Source organism: Acartia tonsa, chromosome 11 (genome assembly GCF_053477335.1).
Source record: "Acartia tonsa isolate MP-2025a chromosome 11, ASM5347733v1, whole genome shotgun sequence".
Taxonomy (NCBI): domain Eukaryota; kingdom Metazoa; phylum Arthropoda; class Copepoda; order Calanoida; family Acartiidae; genus Acartia; species Acartia tonsa.
In genome coordinates this window covers 5,400,809-5,425,394 of record NC_137270.1, presented here as the reverse complement: position 1 = coordinate 5,425,394, position 24,586 = coordinate 5,400,809, and the positions used below count along the sequence as shown (strand labels likewise).

The window sequence follows — 24,586 nt, the reverse complement described above, 5'->3', positions numbered from 1 at the left end:
CACCAGCGTGGGGGCGCTGGATAGCACCCCCCAGTCTTCACAGGGGTCCAGGTCTCTCGGTGGCGGCGACGGTTGTCGCCCCAGGCACCAGCGTGGGGCGCTGGATAGCACCCCCCAGTCTTCACAGGTGGCGGCGACGATTGTCGCCCCAGACATCAGCTTGGTGGTGCAGGGAAGCACCTCTCGCTCCTTCCAGGTGGCGACGCCGGTTGGCGTCCCATACATCGACTCAGACTCGCTGGCTAGCGCCTCTTGCCTCTCCCGCTCGGCGGCCACCAGGGCCTCCCCGTACACCGTCCCGGTGGCGCTGGGTAGCGCCCCTCGGCTCTTGCTGGGGGTGACAGGGGTTACCTCCTCCTTCGGGGAACGCGGTCTGACGGGTACCATCATGTTGAGGCCGACCGGCAGAGGCCGCAGGACTTCTGGCTCCGCAATGTTGGGTGGCTGCACGGACACCGGTCCCCTGTGGTTGAGGCTGAGGTCCAGGCCAACCCGGTTGGGTTCAGCCGCTCCTCCCAGCACGTTGATCCTGGCCACTATGGTCCCAATCTGAGACACAGACTCCTGGGTAGCCGCGGCCCCAGCGGCGGCAGCTGGTTGGGGTGACGGCTGGGCATCTCCCTCCAGGTGGACCTGGGTGTCAGACTGGTTGCATGCAGGTTGTTGGGCTGCCTGGTGTTTCTTCATTGCCTGGTCCCAACCGGTTCTACACTTGGCGGCTGTGTGGCCGTTGAAGCGGCAGCGCTCCTTCGTCCAGCTGGGTCCCATCAGTCCGGCTTCCCCAGGGTGTATCAACCTGCCAGGTCTCTCCTCCTCCAGTTGGGGCACCAGCTGACAAACAGGGTCTCCCCTACAAGGGGTCAGGCAGTGCTGGGCTGCTTGTGGTGGCTCCTTGGTTACATTCAGCCTCCTCCCCATACACACAGGTCCCTTCCATCCAACAGCGGCTCTCCTCTCCTGGGTGGCGAGGCCAGCCTCGGCCTTAGCTTCTGCAGGTGCTTCTCCACATGAGGGATCCTGCCTCTGGGTACGCCAGGTAGTTGGTAGCAAAGGCCGTTGATGGTGCCAGTCGGAAGGGGGGCTATGATCTCTGGGGGGTACCTGTGGCCAGTGTGTGGACAGGTACCCACAGTTGAACCAGCAAGGCCCAGAAGATGCCATACTGATGGTAGCCTGAACTGTATTCTGGACTGCCAGCAGGCTGTAGGTAGCCACCTGAGTTGGGCCAGAGTTGCCAGCTGGTATTGCGTCCCTGCCAGGCTCCGTCAGCTGCTGGTGGGGAGCCCCTGCGGTGGTTCTGGTTTTGGCAGGGGGTGGCCTTCTTATTGACTTCCCTAGTTGGAGCTCTGCATCCTGGTGGGCCTCCATCTTCAGCAGCATGGGGGGACTTGGCTGGGACATGTGCATTGGTTCAACAGAGTAGAGGCATCTGGTCTTGGAGTGTGGGGGAACAGCCTCACTGCTGCTGGTCAACCCTGCTCCCTCCGTGCTGGGTAAAGCCTTCCACTGCAGCAGGTCACCATTCCCCATCCTTAGGCCGGTCCCCAGTCGTTCCATGCCTGGGGGCTCCCAGGGAGGCTTGGGTGGCGGCTCCCCCACCCCCAGGTACGCGTCGGGCATCTGGGTGAAGAGCCTATTCCCCTGGGACAGCTCCCCATCCTCCAGCTTGGTGAGGCCAGCGCCAGGGAGGACCTTTCCACCCCAGAAACAGGTGGTACTAGGGCTGGGCCCCTTTGGAGTCTCAGTTCTGGTGGTAGTGTCCATCTTGGGGCTGGCCACTAAGTCTCTGAAGCTTGTCACCTTCTCATTAGGCTCAGTTGCATCGTTCAACACCCCCAGGAGGACACCTACAGGTTCAACAATCCCCAGTCCAGTATCGCCATTTCTCGTGCGTTGAGCACCAACTGTACAGGAGCTGTGCAGCGGACATTCAGTCACCCTTCCAGACAAGGGCATCTCAGGGACCAGGGGTCTGTGACCTGGCATGTGTTTGATGTTCACTGTACTCAACACAGTAGGCCAAAGTAATAACAGAAGCAGCATCTTGTATGAAGAAGCAGAGAGTGGTGGGGTACAGATGTTGGTGGTTATGGTCCAAATGAAGGCTTCTGTCCACCACAGTGCCAGCAGCAGGCCTAGGCACACAGTTAATGCCCAATCAGGAATGTCTTCTATTGCCGCACGTCGGGCTAGGGGCTGACAATTTCTTATCTTGTAGATATAGGAGCAGAGTAGAGTAGCCGCGCCGCAAGGAGGTTCGAGCCGGCTCACCCCTATTATAAATACTATAGCTGTGTAATTAGGGTGGTAGTCCACGTAGCCGTAGGCTCGGTCCTCCTGGCTCAAGAGTTTCTGTGGCTGGCGCGTCCCCATGATAAGTAGCAGGGGGTTGGTCTGTTGGTGCCAGCGTCTTGTTTAACTGTTGAGCCTGAGTTGTTCTCCTTTCCAGTATAGCTCTTGATTTCTGTGATAACCAGCGGATCTTAGCTTAGAGATAAAAGGGAATATGTTAGGTATCCATAGATGTCTCTAGGAGCGTATCCGCTAGTAGATATATGGATAGGTAGGCTATCTATATATATATGGCTACACTCCCATATATATATATACGTGTATAGGAATATCCCCAGAGCTAGCTAGCTTTCCTCCTTGCTCCAAAAAAATCACGCTTCCTCTGTATATAGTTCACAACTATGAGGGTCTATGGTCCAGGTACACACCACCACTGCCCAGTGTGGGGCATCAAGTCAGGCTATGTCCACAGGGTGGGCGTACTTTCGTTCAGTTACCATATCAGTTTCCAGTGTTGTATGGTGAGGTTAGTATTCACTTACTTGCACCCATGATACAAAAAAACAACACTATTTATCACTTGGGTATTTATATATACATATATTTGTTTCACTAACCACTCAGCTTTGAAGTAGGGTTGGCAGGGCTAGGAAGATGTTGAGGGTCTGAACTGGTCTGAGGAACTGATTTAGTTTTCCTTATCACACTGTAGATAGGGAGGGAGGAGCTTGCAAGTTTTTTTCTTCTAAAAAAATATCTCTGTTGTATGCTATAGAGTGGCTCCTCTCCTGTGTGTGTGTGTGTGTGTGTGTGCGTGAAATCTCCTTTCCTTGCAGCGCGCTTACGCACCGTCAAATCCGCGCACACAGGTAAAACGCGCACTTATCCCTCAACTCACTCTCTCATTGGTCCGCTTTGTCCGTTGAATTTTTTATGATATGTCCCGCACTCGGTGGCGCGATCCGTAAATGGCGCTCTGTCCTCCCGATCGCTAGCTCCACACCGTGGGCGGACTTAGTCAAGTGTGGGTAGGAGGGGGGAAGCGCGTGAGGGGACGGGGTAAAGCCGTCCGTTCCCCTTGTGGGGAAGGGGGAGTGCTGTGGGTTTGAGGTAACTGTGTGATGAGGTAATGTTGCCCTCTCTCCTTAATCCTAGGCTTATTGTTATATCACCTTGATTGTATTCTCTTCAATGGAGAGTGGGCCCCTCCCTTTCCTCTGGAATAAAGGGTGTATTTGTTGTGCAGGAGGCTCGGGTGGTTAGATTGTTTATCAAGGCATTGTTATATTACATCTAGATTCTATTTTTGGCCTTATCACAATACATAACAGATTTGCTTACCAAGCCTGTTCTATTTTTAGTTGTTATCACAATACACAACAAATCCAAGCCTGTTCTATTTTTAGTTTTATCACAATACACAACAAATTGTTTGCCAATCCTTGCTCATAAACCTATTGTTTAACCATCACACTAGGGTGGTAATCCCTACAATGTGATATAATATCTGCTTTTCTAGATGGGTGGCTGCGCTGTAGCCTCTCAGGATACTTGGAGTTGACGTAGTTTTCTCTGCTTTGGTACACTACACTCGTATGTTGGCTCGCAGCTCGCAGCTATGTGGCGTGTTTCAGCCTATCGGCGGCAGGGAATGTCCCGTCCTACAGCGCCGTATATCCGAATCCGACTGTTGGCGGCAGGGAATGTCCCGTCCTGCAGCGCCTCTGGTTCGAATCCTTGGCTTGTTTCAGTCTATCGGCGGCAGGGAATGTCCCGTCCTGCAGCGCCGTGTATCCGAATCCGGCTGATGGCGGCAGGGAATGTCCCGTCCTGCTAGCGCCGCTGGTTCGGATCCTGCTATCTCTTGCAGTAAATGTTGGCCTATTTTCAGCCGTTTGCACTTATTTGGCCTGTTTCAGCCAGTCCGCAGGCCTGTTTCAGCCTTTTGAGCGCTCAATTCTCCGTTAGATGGCGGCGCTTCTCGCGGTTCTCCGTCAAGTTTCGCTGTTTCACTTCCACAACTGCCGGATGCAGAGTTAGACCTTGCTATCCAGGGTGGGTAATTCAGGTTGCTTGTGTCAGTTTTGCCAGTTTCACTGCTGGGAGTACCTTAGCCTCAGCTGCGCGTCTGCTCTACACTTGTGGTTTACCGTAATCTCACACAGCTGTCACCAAAAGTTGTGGTATCCGCCTAGGATAAATGGCAGACACCAGAGTTCGAAAAGACTACGGCAGTGTGACAGACGTGGACACCTTACTATAGAGAAGCTACGCTTCTCTAACAATCACTAAATAACAAACAGCATCTATTCAGTTGTTCCTTTATTGAAGGTCTAAGGGTTACTAAAGTTGTACAACATAATATAAATACATATGGATTAGGAATAAAGATAGTTAAGGGTAAATCATACAAGTAAAACATAGATAGTTGCAATGGTTAGGTAGATGGCTATCCCTGTCCGGGGAAGGCAGGATAGCCCATGGAACAACACAATAGGTAGATAAGCATAGAGGGGTTGAGTGGTAGGTCTGGGTACTAAAAAGGGAAGGTTTGATGATTACTGTGACAACAACAGTCTGTGTGGGGATGATTCTATCAGGTGAGGGAAGGCTTAGATCCTTTATCCTCAGGGTTGAGGTGGTGCTGATAACTTGGTGGTTGAAGGGGAAGGTTCCGGTGCTTAAGATGGGAGAGGGAGGGGTAACACCCCTCCCTCCAATTGCAGGACAACTGAGAGATGAAATCCATACCGTTATCTGACATATTTTCAGGTGGCTTTACAATTGTAGAATAACAGGATTTAGCTGGGTGCGTAGCATCACTATAATGTCTTGGTTTCTGCATGGCCCAGAGTTGCCGAATACCACACTTCCACAAAAGTTCTGCAGATTAAATCTATTTGTCGGAAAATTTGGAAATGGTAATGTGAATAATATTTTGAATCTTCCTTCCAAAAATTTGGTGCAAATCTATAACTTTTCATATGTCATTTCCCCCACTTGTTTTTCTTTTTTGTATATGTGGAATCGAAAAAAATACATTTTTATTTTTTTTTTCAGACAATTCTGAAGATTTGTGTACAATTCCTGATGAGTACGTAACAGCCTCAGCAGACATATTCAAAATGGCCTCCACAGAAACAGCTGACCTTGAACAGGGAATTATCCCGCCAAATCTACCAGAGCCCCAGCCCTCCCAACCACACGTGAGCATAGTTAGCATCACAGAAGAGGGAGATGTGGTTAAAAAGGACAGTGTCATAACTAATCAAGATAACAATGTACAAAATGAAAACACTGAAGCAGTGACAGCTACTGAAACAGCTGATGACACAGACACAAATGCCGCAACTGAGCGTGCAGTGAGCCGCGGATCAAACAGCAGTGACAAGGACGTGTCGTCTCACGGCGGCGACACGGCCAGCACATTGTCTGGCGGAGAGATTAATCATGCATTTATGCCGGATTCCGCGGCTGCCTCGCCAACCAGCGGCGGCCATGTGAAGGGACACACGCGCACAAATAGCTCGCTGCCGTCAGGCGCTTCTTCACCTATTTCACAGGTATTGTACTTAAATAGTTTTCCGCAGCGGGGCTTTTCTATCAGTTGTATTAAGTTCGTCTGTCGTGTACGTGTACGTAAGTTATGCAGCTTTTTTATAGGTTTTTCGATACATCAAGATGTATTTTAAAGTTTATTATTATTTCATTAGAAAATTTTTTTTTTGTCTGAAGATTAAGATTTCAATAAGTACTGAAATGATTTAGTTCTCCTTTTTATGGATTCTTTATATAGGTTGTAGGCTGGTATTAGGCTATTTATTTTTAATTAAAGCCTTGGGATGGTATTGGGATATTTTGCTATCCCCTTCTTACCCTTTTCAAAAAAGAACACCTAGTTGCTAGGGGTGCAACCGCTATACAGAAATATGGAGCCTTAAACCAATTATAAAAATCAACAAAGAGTAAATACTTAAAATTTGAATAAAAAGTAAACTTTTTTTTCTCCGATGTCTTTTTATTCTTACTTCCTCTCCCCTCTAACCGCATTTCTCACCCCCTGAAACCCCCCATTTTTACAGAATATTTCAGTGTTTTTTTAATCTGCAATTTTTATATAACAGAAAATAGCTAGAGTTAATTTTATCCATTATTCCACATTTCATATTGAATCTTCTGTAAAAAAGTAAAAGAAATACTTTTTAAAAACATTTATTCATGAATTTTACATCTGCACATCTTTGGCCATATGCTTGCTTGTTTTTTTTAGCTGTTTCAATGAGTGTTTGTTTGATTCTACTTTTCTCGCTATTGTAATTTACCACCAATCAAAGCATGAAACCCTGGGTGTCCATTCGTTCCTGCAAATAATTTGAATAACAAAATCTAAGAATATTAATGCTTACAATTAGCGCATCAACTTTAAGCAAACCCTATTTTAAAGGGGGAAAAGAACAGTAAACTGTATTGTTGAGTATTTGATGTTGCTTGCCAGATCATATGTACATTTTTCTTTTTATTACTTATTTTCCTTAATTAGGTTATTTTAAGAATAACGCCGTGAATTAAGCTATCCGTATGTTAAAGCATAATACCGTCTTACAAGCACATCAAAATTACAATATAGCTTCGTTACCAAAAAAACTTTATGTTACATCGAACAAGCACTGTTTTAGAATTTTTAAAAAGTGTATTTGAACAGAGATATAAAAAAAATATTTCTTTATTCAAAAGTATAACAGAAGAAAGTTATTATTTATTTTTTTATGCATGATGAAAGATAAACATTAAAAATATCTTCATTTTTTTCCCTAATTTATATTTTTTATTGCACGAAACATTAAAAAAATTAATTAAAAAATGAATGCGTAATTTCAAGTATAATATATATATATATATAGGCTAAGGCACCTTGATAGCTTTTTAACAATTAAAACTCCATTTAAAATTAATTTCCATTTCTAATATAGTTTCAATGTTTGATTTAATGTTTTCAAAAACATTGAGAGAAAAAAATCTTCGAAATGAAAAAAAACATTGAAAAAAAATCCTCCAATGAAAACATCCAATAATATTGATATTAATCTTTCTCGTATTCATTCGAATCCGGTGGATAGGAACCGGTTCTCATCAATACGAAAAAACTATGTCTAGCATCGTATTATATCCAGTTTTCTACGAATATAGAAATGTACAATCATAAGATTAAAACTAGTTTTTTAAGTGTACATTCTATATCCGCGGAAAGCCGTTTATAATACGATACGAGAAATAACTATTCTATTACTCTGTGTAAAAATGCCCCTTTTTACTCAATTTCTTAAATATTAACAAACTGATATTTATGAGCGCAGCTGCTCTTGCACTAAAAGTCCGACCGTCAACTTTAATTTTCAAAACTTAATAACAACAAACTAATATTATTTCATATTTTAAGGGATTATTTGAAATATTGTGCGCTTGATATTTCAGCTCTACTTATTGATCATATTGACTATTATACCATAATTATAGAGTAGTTTTGTTATTTTTAAAATGATTTTTAAATAGTATTACTACTAAAATACATATATACATATGATGATATGACTCAACCTTTATTAACAAGAAGAAAGTTACAATATCCAATAGTTTTAGCTGATTTTAAATTTTTCTTTTGTTTACCAATTCCATTGAGAATATTAAGATAAGAATAACAGACAGACCAACCAGAATATTATAACAATAGGTGAAAATAACTATTTGACGAACCACACAGATTTTTAAAAATTGGTCTAGTAATTTTATTGGGTCTTTCACCCAAACCTACTTTTGGATCACCAAAATTCTCTAATCCTGCGAGGCCTTTAACCTAATGGGTTATACTATAGCCTTTACTTAACCTAACCAAGAAAACAGTAAAAGTGTCTGACTATGACGTCAGAAAAAATTAACAATTAACCAATGAGAGGCCACTATATATTTCACCATTGTGAATACTGGCTTCTCATTGGTTAATCGTAAATTTTTTCTGACGTCATAGTCAGACACTTTTACTGTTTTCCCTAACCAAACCTAAATTAAGTTTCAAAACAGATTTGTTCTTTAATTAATTCGTTTGTGGGTCATTTGCAAAATGAGAGAAATTTTTTACTAGAGCTGGATCTTTAAATCATTTCAATGGTGCGCTAAAACGGGGTGCGCACCATTGAAATGATTTAAAGATCCAGCTTAGGACTCGGCAGCCGCGCATCAGCTTGATTATGACGATTCCTCTTTGCAAAACATTTGTTAAAGCATCCAAAGTTCAAACGGGTTTAGATTTGAGATTTAGTCCCGGTTGCCGAGCCCTGCTTTTTACTGTTGATAATTTTGCCTGACGTATGGAAGTGGCAGATAGTCAGACACAGAGATATGCATTGTAGAGTAGTTGCGCCATAAAAAATATATATATTTTGAATATATAATAAACATCTATAGAGGTTCATATTACAATGGAATCATTAAATTTACTTGCAGAGACTGCATCAAAGAAAAAAAAACATTAGTTAGTGTTCTCTAGTCTCTTCTCTGCTATATTGGATCAGTTTTAGTTTCATTTCAAAAGTTTTAAATTTTTACGGTGATTTTTATAAATATACTTTAGCCTTAAGTATAAATTTTGTGGTATTTTTCAACAAATGAAAGGTTAAAACACAACCCAATCTTTCCCGATTTTGTATAATTTTTGAGGAACACGATTCCAGTGACGTCATATTTTTCTTTCCCGAAAAAGGGAAAGGGGGAAGAAAAAAAAAGATTGGAGAAAAGGGGGTTTTCCCCATCTCTTTTGAAGAGATTTTCTTCCCCCCTTCCCTTTTTCGGGAAAGAAAAATATGACGTCACTGGAATCGTGTTCCTCAAAAATTATACAAAATCGGGAAAGATTGGGTTGTGTCAAAGGTTAAACTATAGATATTATAATATTTTCTGTGAAGGAATAAAAAGATTATATAATAATGGTTTTTGTTATTACTTGAATCTTACACCAGATTTTCATGTACTCTAGTAAATTGAAACTTGTAGCTGGCTAAAATAACGAACTCTCCTCATTTTTCCCACCCCCTTCCCTCCAAATGGCTTAACGAACCGACCAATAAATGATGTTCATTCTAGCAACATAAATTAACAATTATTTTTCCGTGTCGTAATATCCACGTTTATTCTACATCCATTGCTATGATTTGTAATTATAAACCTTAAACATGGGTGTTTTCAAGTAAACCTATCTTTGAACCACATAACCAATTCTCTCCACTGCGGGAAGCGAATTTTAAGGTTTCATACATGCGGGGCTCTTTCAACCATTACCTAACCTAAAAAAGTTTGGGATCTACTGCAGTTCACGGTAAAATATTGCTGGTAAGCAATATTTCCAAAAACCTATGAATTTAAAGGCTGCTAGCTGCCAAACGGCTGAACGTACAGGTCATGCCCGCACACTGTTTTAAGTGGCATAAGAAGGCCTACAAATAATCTGGAATAGCCATAAATCAATAATGCATAATTATCTCGCAGTGCAGAGAAATGCGCGAAACAGACCTATTTTACGCGTTTTTCTTCAGTGAAGCTGATCTCTATCATAATTGGATCTTGGCTATTCCGGATTATTAGTAGGCCTTCTTATGCCGCTTAAAATGGTGTGCGGGTATGATCTGTACGTTCAGCCGTTTGGCAGCTAGCAGCCTTTAAATTTCATAGATTTTTGAAAATATTGCTTACCGGCAATATTTTACCGTGAACTGCAGTAGATCCAAAGTTTGCATTATTCTAAAGTTCTATTAGTCTAAAGTTTTACCTCTTATTCTTTTCGAATTACCAGCACTTTCCAAGATCTTAAGCTCCAGTAAAAAAAGCCTTGCTACTTTATTTAAAAGGATAATCTCAACAGTTTATTTCTTGTTTTCGTTTTATTTTTTTGTTAGTTTCCAAACCAGTGGCGTACACAGTAATTAACTAGAAAAAAGAAAATTATTATATAAATCTCTTAATTATCTTCAAATAAAACTACTAAACACTAAAAACACTAAATATTATTAATGTATTAACTATCAGGGGGAGGATGGGGACATTGGGCTGTTTACAATAGTCCCCAATTTTCATATTAACGTTTTCGTATTTGTTGGCTTAACAACTTTGGGAATTGTAGTGTTTTATTAAATTGAGTGTCCAAACATTTCAACCACTAATTATAATCTACAGAAGGGAAAGTTTTGTGTATTATCATTGTGGATGTAATTGTACATCATTCCATAAGCCATTGTCTTATTCCTTTAGATCCCTGTCAAACCCTGGTTATGATTTTGTATGATTGTAATTAAAAAGCATCTAAACCAGATGTCGGTGAAAATTAATTAAAAATGTAACCAAATAAAATAGATGTGAAAATAGTGAATAAAACAGTGGAAATCACAGGGATAGGATAACTGATTATATATAATAATAGTTCGCCCAAAACATCTTAAAGCATTTCTCGCATTCATTCAAATCCGGCACCTCGGGGCTAAAAAAACTAGTTTTAATCTTATAATTGTACATTCTATATCCGCAGAAAGCTGTTTATAATACGATGCGAGAAATAAGTATTATCAAATTTTCCTAGTTTGTGTTGTTGTTTAGGGGGAATATTTTCTTTCATTGTCCTATCCCTAGACCCCTGTCTAAGATTTATTTTGTTTTGGGAGATGTTTGTGTGAAATATGGAATTGAACCAGGGATATGAGGTGGGTACTTTCATGCATTTTTTTTTTTTGGGGGGGGAGGATTGGCTATTATCAATATTCTTAATACTTATGATTGAATAAGGCCTGTCCCTCTTTCGCTCTCTCTCGTTATTTTTTCTTTGCCTATCCAGCGGTTAGCGAAATCCCTCGGTACACACAGACAAACAGACACGGGTCCTGTTACTTTATTACAAGGATGTGCAGATTTTCTTTTTCAACAAATGTTTTTTTCTTGCGCTATAGTGAGCTTAATTGTCCTTGTTTTCAACGAATCTCTCTGATCTAGAATGACGAGTTTCCGCCACCGCCAGAGGTTGAGCTGGACCAGATTGGCTGCCAGGTTGGGCCGCCAGTCCTCGGTGCTGACACAGGATACTCAACGGAATCCAGCGGTAGCAACAGTCCTTATAAGGTACGGTCTTTCTGGTAGCAACGTTTTAACCAATCATTGTAATCTACGGAAGGGGTAATTTTTAATATCATAATTTGTCATTTACATCAATTCAACGGCCATTATCTCATCTCTTTGAATCCTTGGTTTAAAGCAAACATCAGAACATTATATTTTATTATTTTAAATTGAACTTAGTAAGTGTACAGTTGAAAAAGTTACAGTAAAATGAGAGAAAAAATTCCTTAAAGTAATTAAAGGGTTTGATGAAATCACTATCTTTACTGTAAATAAACAAAAAAAAACTGCAACTTTTCATCAACAAAAAGTGCAGGAATAGGGTTTAATGTTTTAAAAACAAAAAAATATGTTTCACAAGAAACATGTTACCAAAAAGAAGACAAAATTTTAAAAGAAAAAAGAATAGCAATCTTTAAAACAGCAAAAAAAAACAAGTCTAAGTATGATTAAAAAAAATTTAATTTTGTCTTTGTGTGGTGGAAGCTTATTTGTCTATGTTTATTTACGTTGTGCTAGAATGACGTTTTTATGTTAGATATTAATTACATGATTATAGAGTTGCTGCACTACTGAAAATTAAATTTAAACACAAACAAAATTATTTATCGGTCACTAGATTAATTTTTAGAATTTCTATACTTCTTCTTTGAAATAAAAGAGTGTAAATTGACGATGAGATTAGGTAATTCTAAATGGCAGAATAGTTTTTTTTTAAAGGAGCAAAGCTACTCGAAGTAATGTCTCATATTTTGTATGTTAGTTGGGTTGGTCACTCTAAAGACTACTAATCTAAATACTACGGAAAAATATAGATAAAGTGTAGCTTTCCTACTAACAGACTTTAAACAATCTTTTTCTTTTATTGGATCTACTTATCCTTGTTAAAAGCGAAGCTTTTCTATAATTAGGGTCGGTCCGTCCGTCCGTCCGTAACGGATAGCTTTTTTTCGTTAATTTAGGCATGTTAGAATTGTCATATCGATTTCAAACTTTGCATGGTGATTCCTGTAGAAGTTAGGTACGAGTTAGAAAGCGTAGCATTCTAACTCATTACCATAATGTTCGTACGTCCATTTTAAACATGTTGATTTTTTACATTTTTAACAACAAATTTGTATGTGACCTAATTATTTGATTAGTCTGATTTTTGGTATACTGATTCCTGGGACAACAAAGTACAATATTATAATCAAAGCAACTCTATAATCAAGTCCTAAAAATGTAAATATGTCCATAAATATTATCCTGTATCAAGCAGTTTTTCAACAAATTTACTTACAAGTTTGCTTTGACTCTTATACATTTACATTCTGATTTTTCAGTTCTGACATTATACAAGTGTTAATGTTCGTTTGTCCTACCGTTTCAGAGCTTCGCTGTTATGGATGTTGTCATCCTTGTTTTTTTGCTGTGTTTAATTCAGTGTAACTTAAACATAGAGAATGCTTATAACATTTTTAACAAGAGTTTATGCAACAATGTTTAAAATTATAGAAAATAGAACAAGGAGGAAGTTATCAGATAAAATGTATTTCTTTGATTCTGTGTTGCTACTCATGGACTTTATCATACTTGTGTATCCTATTATATAAAGTAATAAGAATTTTTGTCTTAAGCTTATGATTTCTCAACTATTTAGCATCGTTTAGGTCCAAGGATGGTTTTAGGTTATTTCATTTTTATATTTAAGCTTTGTGATGGTTTGAGGCCATTTTCCTTTGAATAGGAGTCACTAGATGCAAGGGGCGCAGCCGCTATTCAATTAAATATAGAAATTGGATTTCTATTTAAGTCTAATTTTTTGTTGTATTCCATAATGAAAAGAGTCCCTTTTTATCTTTATGCACATCTTTAAATAAACAGTGGTCAGGGGTTAGGGAATGCAAAATTTTTAAATCGACAAATAAAATTGACGAACCCCAAACTGTCCCACCCTGAGAAAGACGATTCCAGTGACGTCATATACGTTTAGGGAAGGGTGGAAGAAAATCTCTCTCCTTTTCTCCCATCTCTTTTGAAGAGATTTTCTTCCCCTTTTCCCTTTTTCTTTCCAAAAACGTATATGACGTCACTGGAATCGTCTTTCTCAAAGTGGGACAGTTTGGGGTTCGTCATAAAATATTTTCGTCAAAACTAAAAAAAGTTAGCTTTTTTCCAAATTTCCAGTGATCTAAAGGTGAGGGTCAATTGACGTCATACAATACAAATGATCAATACAGACTAAATTCCCAATGGCAGACCAATTTACATTAAAATTGGACAATGGTAGTCCCGTAAAACATCATTTTTATAGGCACTGCAAAAAGCAGGGTTCGGAAGCCGCGCCTCAGCCGCGCATAAGCCTCAGTTTTAAACCTGCTTGTGAGCAGAAAAAGAAACTTTTGAAAGAAGGATTGTCTACTAAAGAGACTGTTTTATACATCCAGCTAAATTTTATAGTGATAAAATGACGATTTCACTGAGGCTTACACGCGGCTTACGCGCGGCTTCCGATCCCTGGCAAAAAGCTTTGATACAAATTCTAAACAAGAAAATTTGATTTTGTACGTTACCTAATTATTTTTTTTTAAGAATGGTTCAAATTAATCAAATAGTAATACTACAAAAAAAACTTTCTAATTGCACTAGAGAGTTAGATAATATTTTTTTTCTACAAATAACTTATACTTCATCCGTGGTTATTGAAGTACAGAAACAATAAAAACAGTCCATTTAATTTCTCAAGATGCGCATTAATGACATTTTTATGCAATGTCGTTTTTCAGGCTGAACTTTATTATTACATTTAGGCGATTTTTCCCTTTTTATAAAGAAGTTTAGCTGCTCTGTACATTTTTTGGTAGGTCAGACAGTTAAAGTGACATTTTTAAAAGCGAAGCTTTTCTATAATTAGGGTCGGTCCGTCCGTCCGTAACGGATAGCTTTTTTCGTTAATTTAGGCATGTTAGAATTGTCCTATCGATTTCAAATTTTGCATGGTGATTCCTTTAGTAGTTAGGTACGATTTAGAAAGCGTAGCAACTCTATAATCATTACCAAAATTTCCGTACGTCCATTTCTAACATGTTGATTTTTTTTTCTTTTTTAACAACAAATTTTTATGTGATCTAATCATTCGATTGATCTAATTTTGGTATATTGATTCCTGGGACAACAAAGTATAATGTTATAAGCGAAGTAACTCTATAATCAAGTCCTAAATATGTAAGTATATAAATGTCCATAAACATTATCCTATATAAAGCAGTTTTTCAACAAATTTACTTACAATTTTGCTTCGACTTTTATACATTTATATTCTGATTATTCAGTTCTGACACTATATAAGTGCTCATGTCCGTTTGTCCTACCGTTTCAGTGCTTCGCTTTTATGGATGTTGCCATCCTTGTTAAATACTGGTTATTTGCAAGGAAAAATAATCATGATTAGTGACACTACAAAGTTGGCATTAAAGAAAATGGGCAAAGTCTTATATAATTGCGTAGGCTATCCTTGGAGTTAGGATTTCCTTAGCCTTTCATAGACTTATAGGGACATGTAATCCTAATCCATACGCTAGCCTACGAAATTTGTAGGACCAATGTAATTAAATAATTTTACCAAAAAGATTCGCTATTAATGAATATATACCCTGTTTTTGTAAATAGATGCAATGTAAATAGAATTTAAAGCAGTTTTCCTTTAACATAATCAAAAATGTTTTTTTTTGTTAACTGTTCCAAAAGTGTATTATTGTTGTGAATTGTCATTTAGGATTTTTAAAAATGCTTTGAAAGGATTTAAAGCATAGATAATATTATTAATCAGAGATCTAAAGAGATAAGACAATGGCCGAAAAATTCATTTACATCCCCAATGATGATGCACAAAATAACCCCTTCTCTCGATTACATTTGGTGGTTGAAACGTTTGGACACTTAAATGGACTAATTAATGAAAATCCAGAAGACTTCCCAAAAGGTTTATACCACCCTCACAAGAGAAAATCGTCACAAGAAAAAATCATCAAAACCAATTTTTCTTTTCTTTTAAAAACTAAAATTGAAAAGGGATGGGGAGGGTCGACCCCCCGTCTTGCACCTCAAGTGAAAGAGAAAGAGATTGCGTAAGACTGATATAAGAGTCTGAATCTTGTGTTAAACTTTTTATTAATTAGATTTTATTTATTTCAGGATTATTTTATGCCAGTGAATTCTACAAAGAAGAGTTTCAGGTGAGTTATTTGCTTTAGTAGCCCATATTCTTTATAAGGGGGGGGGGGGAGTTTTAATGCAACCATCTCGTAATCAGTGAGCAAATGACACTTACAATTCGAATTTAGATCTAAAATTTTGCATGAGTAATCCTTGGTAGGTCTATTTTCCCTAAATCGAACAAAAAGTTGAAAAAGTAACGGCTAACGGCTCAGCCGTTTAGCCGTTTTTTTTGGCTATTTTTAGGGCAAATCTGCCATAAATTATGTAGGAATCAACTTTTTGAAACATATTTTTGCTTTAAATCATGTGAAATGATACAAAAAAATCATTTTTAGATTTCTAGTACCAGCAACTAGTGACTAGAACAGTTTGAAAACGTTTTGGAGCAGCATAGAGTATTATGTGGAGATAGGTTTCGTGATGATTTCCCTTGAAATAGTTTTTAAAATATCTAAACTGCTGAGCCGCCAGCCGTTAGTCGTTACTTTTCCAACTTTTTGTTCAATTTAGGGAAATATACCTACCAAGGATTACTCATGCAAAATTCCAGATCAAAATTCGAATTCTAAGTGCCATTTGCTCACTGATTACGAGATGGTTGCATTACCCCCCCCCCCCCCCTAGCAAATGTTTGGAAGTTTAATGTCTCCGTTTTGTTTGTAAATTTGTTATTTTTAAAATTGATTTGATGATTAATTATTATACGTATGTATGTATAACAATTGTTTTATTATCGTATCGTGTTATAGACAGCTATCCGTGGACATTAAAATGAAAAATTACAAGAATAAAACCAGTTTTGTTAATCGGAGGGGCCAAAGGCCCGTGCTCCAGAAACTGGTAAAATTTATTAAACACAAAATATTTGCACTTGCATAAAAACTTTTTTATAGTCAACCCCCTCCCCCCTTGATTTTCTACAATAATTCTGGCATTTAAACTTATGAATTATATTATTTTAATTAATATCCATATCCAAAAAAATGTAAATCTTTTAAAAAATAAAATGCAGACGATTTATTGGCCAAATTTTTCTATCTTTTTTATATGAAATTTTAAAATTAATGCGCGCACATAAATTTGAATGTTTTACATATTTGCATAAAAGCATTTTATTAAGATATTTCATATTTTCCCAGAGATTTAGGGATAGGGTCATAGATAATAAATATCCCCCCCCCCCAAAAAAAAAAAATATTAGTTTATAAATCCTCCAAAATGGGATTTTGGAATTTTTTTACAAAACAATTTTGCCTCACCAGCGAGCCGCGACCCTAATTTTTTTAAGAATCCACCTCTGTATTTCAACACTACAAATTTACTTATAATTTTGTTTAGAATTATACAATTCTATTCTGTTCTGACACTCTGTGCGTGTTAATGTTCGTTTGTTATACCGTTTCAGAGCTTCGATTTTTTTATTGTTGTCATCCTTGTTCTAGATAACCGTTAAGGAACGCACGTTTATGTACAATAAAATGCACAAAAAGATAATTTTTCTGTAAAAATCCTCTAAGAATTAATCCTATTCCTTTTATTCAATAAGTACTTGACTTTGAAGCAAAAGAAATAATTTATTTGCTTAAAGGAATTTTATCCAACACTGATCTAAATTCAATTTTAAAATTAAAATATGTAAAATTCTTTATCAGATAATATCTAAAAAGCAAATTTTAATTTGCAGCCAATTTCTCGAAATTAAAACAGATTTTTAATCTCTGAAATAATTGATTATTCAATTTAAAAAATTGTATTGGAAAATCTATAAAATAAAGAGAGCGTAAATTTGCCCGATTTCTTCTTATAATTTAGAAATATATATATTTTCTAAATGAAATAGGATGTTCAACAGTTTTTAAGATTTTTTGTAATGCTTGACTATGAATTTTCATAATTGTCTTTTATCGTTGAAAGAATCTCCAGACAAGCTTTAAAATTGTTGGAAAAATTCATACTTAAAATCTGAGCCCTCCAAAACAGACAGATACATCTGTAAGAAGAATTCAGGACCTGACCGATCCGCTTCAGCCGCACATAAGCCTCTAATTTAAATCAGTTTTTGTACAAAACAAAAAACTCAGAAAAGAACTTTAGGATATCCTGCTGAACTATAAATACGGTATCACTTAGGCTTACACGCGATTGAGGCGCGGCTGCCGAGCCTGTGAAGAATTTAAGTAAATTAGGATAATAAAAAGTATTAATCATGTCTTTGACATATCACACGCTATTACAATTACTTTAAAAAGGCGTTCATTTAGTGTAGTTTATTCTTAATTGATCATAAGGGTCAAGTATAAAAGCCTCTACCTTTTAGCGGCTTTCAATTTAGGTATGTCATGGCGACAATTTATCGCATCGTATTATAGACAGCTTTCCACGGATATAACATTAAAAACAAAGGATTAATAACCGAGCCTTCGGCCCCTCTGGGCTAACAACAATGGTATTAATTTTATGATTTATACTTAATTTTTTTGGGAAAAAAGTCTAATACGAAGCTATACATGATTTTTCAGTATGGCTAAGAACCGGCTCTAATCCAGCGTATATTAACCAATTTCGAAGCCATAATAGAAAGCCATATGACACCGGTCTTTAACTAAGACTCTGACTAGTTAAGCTAGCTAAAAGATTAGCCAAGATATTGTTTCTTTGTGTGATAACTATTTGACATATAAGTATAATACTTTTGGACAAATATCATTTCCTTGGCGTTCAATCATGTCTGCACTCGTATCACATTATAAAAAACTAGCGGCTACGCTCCTAGAGGCTGGTAGGGGGACTTCATTTTTTTTTCGGAACACATATAACTATACAGATAGAAAAACGTTCTTGTTACTTTTATATAAGGACAATATTACTTACTTTTGTTACAAATAAAACTTTGACTTGCTTTCCGATCTCCTCTCTTAATTGTGTTTTGAAAGAAAAGATAAATATTTCTGAACCTAGTAATAGTGTCTAACTTTTTTTTGTGACGTAACAAAAATCCATCTCTTTTTTAGGGGTTTCCTTTCCCACCTCCCCTCTCATCCTTCGATTTTTTGTTTCGTCACAAAGATAAAAAGTTAGACACTATTACTAGGTTCCATATTTCTAAATCTTGTTGTGATCTTCTGACCTTTACTTAACTAACCCACTCTACAATTAAAAGTTTGCCTATGGTCAAACGCAATATGATTAAATCTGCCCTTTATTAATGTTATCTATATGCTATTGTGTCTTTTTGCGAATATGAAACACTATAACTGGATGTGATATTATGCGGAGGTAAGTGTACACCTATTTCCTTATATCAATTATCATTATACTCAACTAAGAGCCGTAGGAGATTTTTATATCGAAAAAGTGCAACCGCTTAAAGCAAAGTCTTTTTGACATTAAACCTTATTATTTCAAAAAACACTCTAAAAATAACTATTTTGTGATTGGTTGATTCCTTTGGTAGTGTCCAAATGTTTAAGATTATCCAAAGTTGTAATCTACAAAAACTTTTTTATCATCTATGGGGATGTACATCAATTTATCGGCCATTGTCTTATCCCTTTATATTCCTAAATTTGCTTCTGTTTGTAATGCTGGCATTGAACTACAGTTACAAAACTAAAATTTCAATTGATGATTTATTTTTATTTATTAGTGTCAAAAAAATAAATTGTAAAGAAAATCCAAAAATTTTCATTGTCACGTTTTTTTTCTTCAATATTTTATAATCGTAAATTTTTTCTTATCCATCATTGATCCTGGACAGGTTTTAAGCTACTTTGGTGTTTTTTCCCTTCTGATAGTGATCACCATAGAATTGACCTATAAGTACATAAATTATGTTAAATATTCTTTAATGTTAGCATGAAACCAAGTATGTCCAAGCTTTTATTAAAGGGGGTAAGGGGCTTAATTAATGTATTTTTTTAGTTTAAGGCGGATAAAATGAAAGCTATCAAAGTTAGGGAGGGGTAAACACCTTTTTACCACCCCCCCCCCATCCCTTTGGATGTCATTATCTATGCATAAAACAGCGGCTTTGCAGCCTTTTATTGACTTTTAACCATCATCTGGATAAAAATGATTCAATAAATATAATGTCTTGTCACCTTCAGTAATTTATTATTTATGTTTTTTTTTTGTACAAATATCAATGATTAATCAATTAATCATTTAGCGTCATAGCTGTCCAGAGACAGACAGATTTGTTTTTTATTTGAATTTTTAAAAACTAGTTAGTTTTTTAATATATTTGGTCATAAATCAAATTAATTTGGCTTTTAAAGGACAAATTTTTTTTTAAAAATCATTGTTCATTTATCCATAATCAAACCCAACATTTTCCTCTATTATCCGTCCCTGCAGAAAATGTACCCACCAAAAATAATTTTGTACATTTATTTCACCTTTTAAACCTGACTGTTTGTCTGTCTGTCAACGAGTATCTACAACAACCAATGTTTATTATTCCCACGTAGTCATGTACATATCTTTAAGCAAAAATATTTAAAAGTTTAAAAGCCATCTTTCTCACTAATTATTCTATTCACACTTTACAACTTTAATGTTTAAGTAATTTTTAAAAGCGAAGCTTTTCTAAAAAAAAGGGTCGGTCCGTCCGGCCTTCAGTCCGTAACGGTTAGCTCTTTTCGTTAATTTAGAAATGTTAGAATTGTCCTATCGATTTCAAACTTTGCATGGTGATTCTTGTAGTAGCAACTCTATAATTATTACCAGAATATCCATACTTCCATTTTGAACATGTTGATTTTTTATGTGGTATAAATATTCGATTGATCTGGTTTTTGGAATACTAATTCCTAAGACAACAAAGTACAGTGTTTTAAGCGAAGCATCTCTATAATTAAGTCATAAAAATATAGGTATGTCCTTAAACTTTATCCCGTATGTAAGCAGTTTTTCAACACTTAACACATTGAACGGCCGAGCTGAAAAATAGACATAATATGATAATAATGTTGGTTTAAATGGTTGGATTACATAAACATCCCGTAGTTAGCTAGTAGCATTGATTTACTGTCAAAACTAAACGTGTGATCGATTTTTTCCCACCCACCCTTGACAATTTGAGACATTTTTCGGAGCCAAGCTTTTTAAAGCTGGCGTTCATTTTTTATTGAAAAAAAACGTGTCTAACCTTTTATTTTCAAGAAAGAAAGGCTACTCTAAAATTAGGGTTTAACCGTCTGTGCGTCCGTATGTCTGTTTTCAGGGAGTAAGGGAGGGGACAATGGATCGAATATTCAATTTTTAGGAGTCTTAGACTTTGGGGACTGGCTTAAAGGGAATGTGCAAGAATTTAGCAGTTTTTGACTGAGTTTGGGGACTTGCGCATAGAATGCCGCTACTCGTTATGTATGTTTTGAATATTGCAGACGGGGAGAAGGGATAAGGGAAGTGGGGGGAAGGGAAATAAACACTCGTTGTGTTAGTTTGGAATGTAGCAGACGGGGAGAAGGGAGAAGGGAGAAGGGAGGTGGGGGTAAGGGGCAAGGGAAATAAACAGAATAAAAAGGGGCAGTCATATTCTTGCTAGCAGATGGCCGGGTCCAAAAATCTTGTAATATAAAAATCACACCAAAAAACCTCAATATATTTCATCAAAAACAAGTTGGGATTTCACTTTACATGACGCTATGGAAATCTATTATTCAATTAACAATCCCTTTATAATTTCCTACAAATTTATTGGATTAAACTGGATTTCATGCCCTTTCTTTGATAACTCTTATATTGAATTAATTGCCCATTGTCCCCTCCCTTACTCCCTGGTCTGTTTTACACATACTCACACGCATATTAAGTCTGTTGAAAATGTTTAGTTTTTGGCATTAAAATTACATTTTATCAGCCAAAACAGCTGTTTCATTCGTATTGTAACTGGATGTTAAATAATCTTTGTGAAGAAAAACCCTATTTTTAAAAAACTAAGAAAAAGTTCTAAGATTAACTGGTAATTTTGTAACAGTATCTGCTGATGCTTTGTGATAGGGATGGGGGGGATTGCTTAGGTCCAAAATAGGCAAAATTTTTGTTATAAAGGGTTGTTTATTAAATTAGTATTAGATTTTTGTTTTAGGATAGTTTTATCTACTGTTTTTTGTCTAATAAAATAACAGACACAACATAAATACTAACTTCTATACATTTATCCTAAAACTTTCTTAATTATCTAATATTTTATATATTAACATAGCTAGGGGCCTTCCATATTATACCATATTTTACCAGGGATCTAGAGGGATAAGACAATAACTGATAAATTGATGTACATCCCCAATGATGATAGACAAATTTACCCCTTCTGTAGATTACATTAGTGGTTAAACGTTTGAACACTTAACTTAATGAACCAATAAATGAAATTCAATAAAGGTTCCCAAAGTTTTAAAGCCAACGGATAAGTAAACGTTATTATAAAACTTCTGGGACTAGTAAATGTATCTACCACCTCTTTGTTTATTTTATCAATTTATCTTATGAAGAGCAGAGCTACTCTATACTTACTTTTTCTCCTTTATGACCAAACAATCTTATATTTGTATTCATTACTGTAAAAATGCGATACCTACTGAATTACTGACATTACCTGCCAAAATAATATTACTTTCAGAGTATTAGTATTAGTACTTTTTTTAAGCTGTCTCATAATTTCAATGGTTCCACAATTGGTTTCATACCGTTGGAAAATAAGCTGATTCTTACAAATTATTTTTGCATGGGTTCATCCCTGATGAAAAGTTTTTAAATTGAACCTCAGTGTACAATTTTTTTTCAGAATATGTTTTAGTTTGTCCTACTTTGAACTTTATTTACATTTACAATGCTTTACACCTTCAAAAAGAAATGCTATTCAGGGTTATAGGGACAGTACAATGGATAGTACATTAATTTTCTTTCAAATTTTGATTTTAAAATTTTGCCTGAATTGGAGGGGAATATATTCATATTGTCCAATATGGCATCGGAACCGATTAATATCCACACTGGATTAAATATGGTTCTGAACTATATTGAAAAGTCATGAAATGGTATTTTATTGTATTTTAGATAATTTTCTACGGATAATAAAAATCTTAGAATAAACACTAGTGCCTTGGGGCCAACAAACTGAAATTAATATTACATCTATAATACGATGCAAAAAAACTATTAATGGCTTTTTCAAACCTTAAACGTTTCAACCCAACAAAAATAGAATATTCATTAACTTCCCTATTACTCTATCCATGAATGTTATTCCTAATATGAAGTAGAAGAAAATAAAAAGAAAACAAGCCTTTAACTAGGCCATGAAACTTAGCTGCAATTTTAGACAGTGATTTCAACAATTGAATTGTGTAATATGTAAGTTATTAGATTTAACAAAGGAAAGTAATTTTTTGATAATTAAAAAAAAAACTTCAAGCCTTCCAAACCATGTGTAAATCTTCGTTAAAGAGAACAGTCCCCCAATGCAGCCATATTAAGGGTTTTAAGTATCTTTTCTCGTATTCATTCGAATCCGGTGGATAGGAACCGGTTCTCATCCATACGAAAAAAATATGTCTAGCATCGTATTATATCCAGCTTTCTACGAATTTAAAAATGTACAATCATAAGATTAAAACCAGTTTTTTAGCCGGTGCCTTCGGCACCTCGGGGCTACAAAAACTAGTTTTAATCTTATAATTGTACATCCTATATCCGCGGAAAGCCGTTTATAATACGACGCGAGAAATAACTATTTTCGGGTATAGTCCTTTCCACGACATCCCTCCATAAGGAGCGATTCTTCGTATTTTTAAAATGGCTTTTTATAGGTTATTTTAGGTTAGGTTAGGTTATATTGTGTTAGGTGATTGCCCCACAGAGTTAGGTAATTGGCCCCGCAGGGTTAGAGCCCCCCGCAGGGGCTAGAAATAGGAGAAAAGCTACTGTGAAAAATACGAAGAATCGCTCCTTATGGAGGGATGTCGTGGAAAGGACTATACCCTATTTTCTTTATCTCCAAGAAATAATAAAAAAAAAATTTGACAATAACCCCTTCAATTACGTTATTTTAAACCTATCATACAAGTATACTTATACTTCCCAATTTGTCAATATTAAGTAATATTGTAAGGACAATCATGACCATCAGCGGACGTACGGACATACTATAGACAAAGAGTCGCTTCGCTTTAAGTAATTTAATAAATGCAACTTTATATTAATTATTACTAATAATCACCTAACCTAATTTTCTGAAAGTTACTTATTTTGTGGTTTATTTATAAGGGTTAACAACAAAAATTCCCTTTCTATCAATGGAACAGTATTTTCAGGACAAAAGGTATATGGCAATGAACGAGTAATTGATCTTTATACTATTTTATATAGAAGCCTATAATTAATACATATTGGGGTAAAGAAAAAGTTGTAGATTATTTCTAAGGTTCTAAGGGTTTCATCCCCCTTTTCCCCTGGCGTTTCCCCTTCCTGACTAATGTATCATATACAATATTTCGGTTTTAAAACCTGAGGCAACTTTCTAGATTTTTGAAAAATTTTTAATCGAAAAAAAAATCTTCCAATTTTAATTTAAAAATCTGCAAATTATTAGTACAAAATATTATTAACAAAATATAAAAAAGAAAAAGCAAGCTATTGTAAAACTAAAATTCTTCAGACAAAGAAATATTAATATGAGAAGAGGAAGCATTTCTTTGAGAAAAATTCTTGCAAAATACCTCCTTAATTAACAAGAATAATATAGTACTTTTCTTTGGGTGTTTCATCACTTCTGCATATTTTCATTTCCACAAATATATTAAATAAGCATATTTGATAATAAATTACAAGCAAAGACAAATAGGAATTCTGTGCTGTAATGACAATTTGCTTAAAAGGGTAAAATTAACAGAATAATGCTTCAACATTCTCCCAACACTTAAAAAAGAATATGAAATAT

The 24,586-nt window shown here is 36.4% G+C and overlaps 1 protein-coding gene across 1 annotated transcript in view; it reads left to right on the top strand.

Moving 5' to 3' along the window:
• The window catches only part of LOC145331470 (uncharacterized), a 128,635-nt gene that overhangs the window by 27,332 nt on the left and 76,717 nt on the right, over positions 1-24,586 (top strand). Inside the window, exons 3-5 of the mRNA XM_080176150.1 lie at positions 5,353-5,855; positions 11,320-11,445; positions 15,619-15,659. Of these exons, the coding sequence (XP_080032276.1) occupies positions 5,418-5,855; positions 11,320-11,445; positions 15,619-15,659 (605 nt within the window). The 5' untranslated portion in view covers positions 5,353-5,417. The remainder of the gene's footprint in view (positions 1-5,352; positions 5,856-11,319; positions 11,446-15,618; positions 15,660-24,586) is intronic.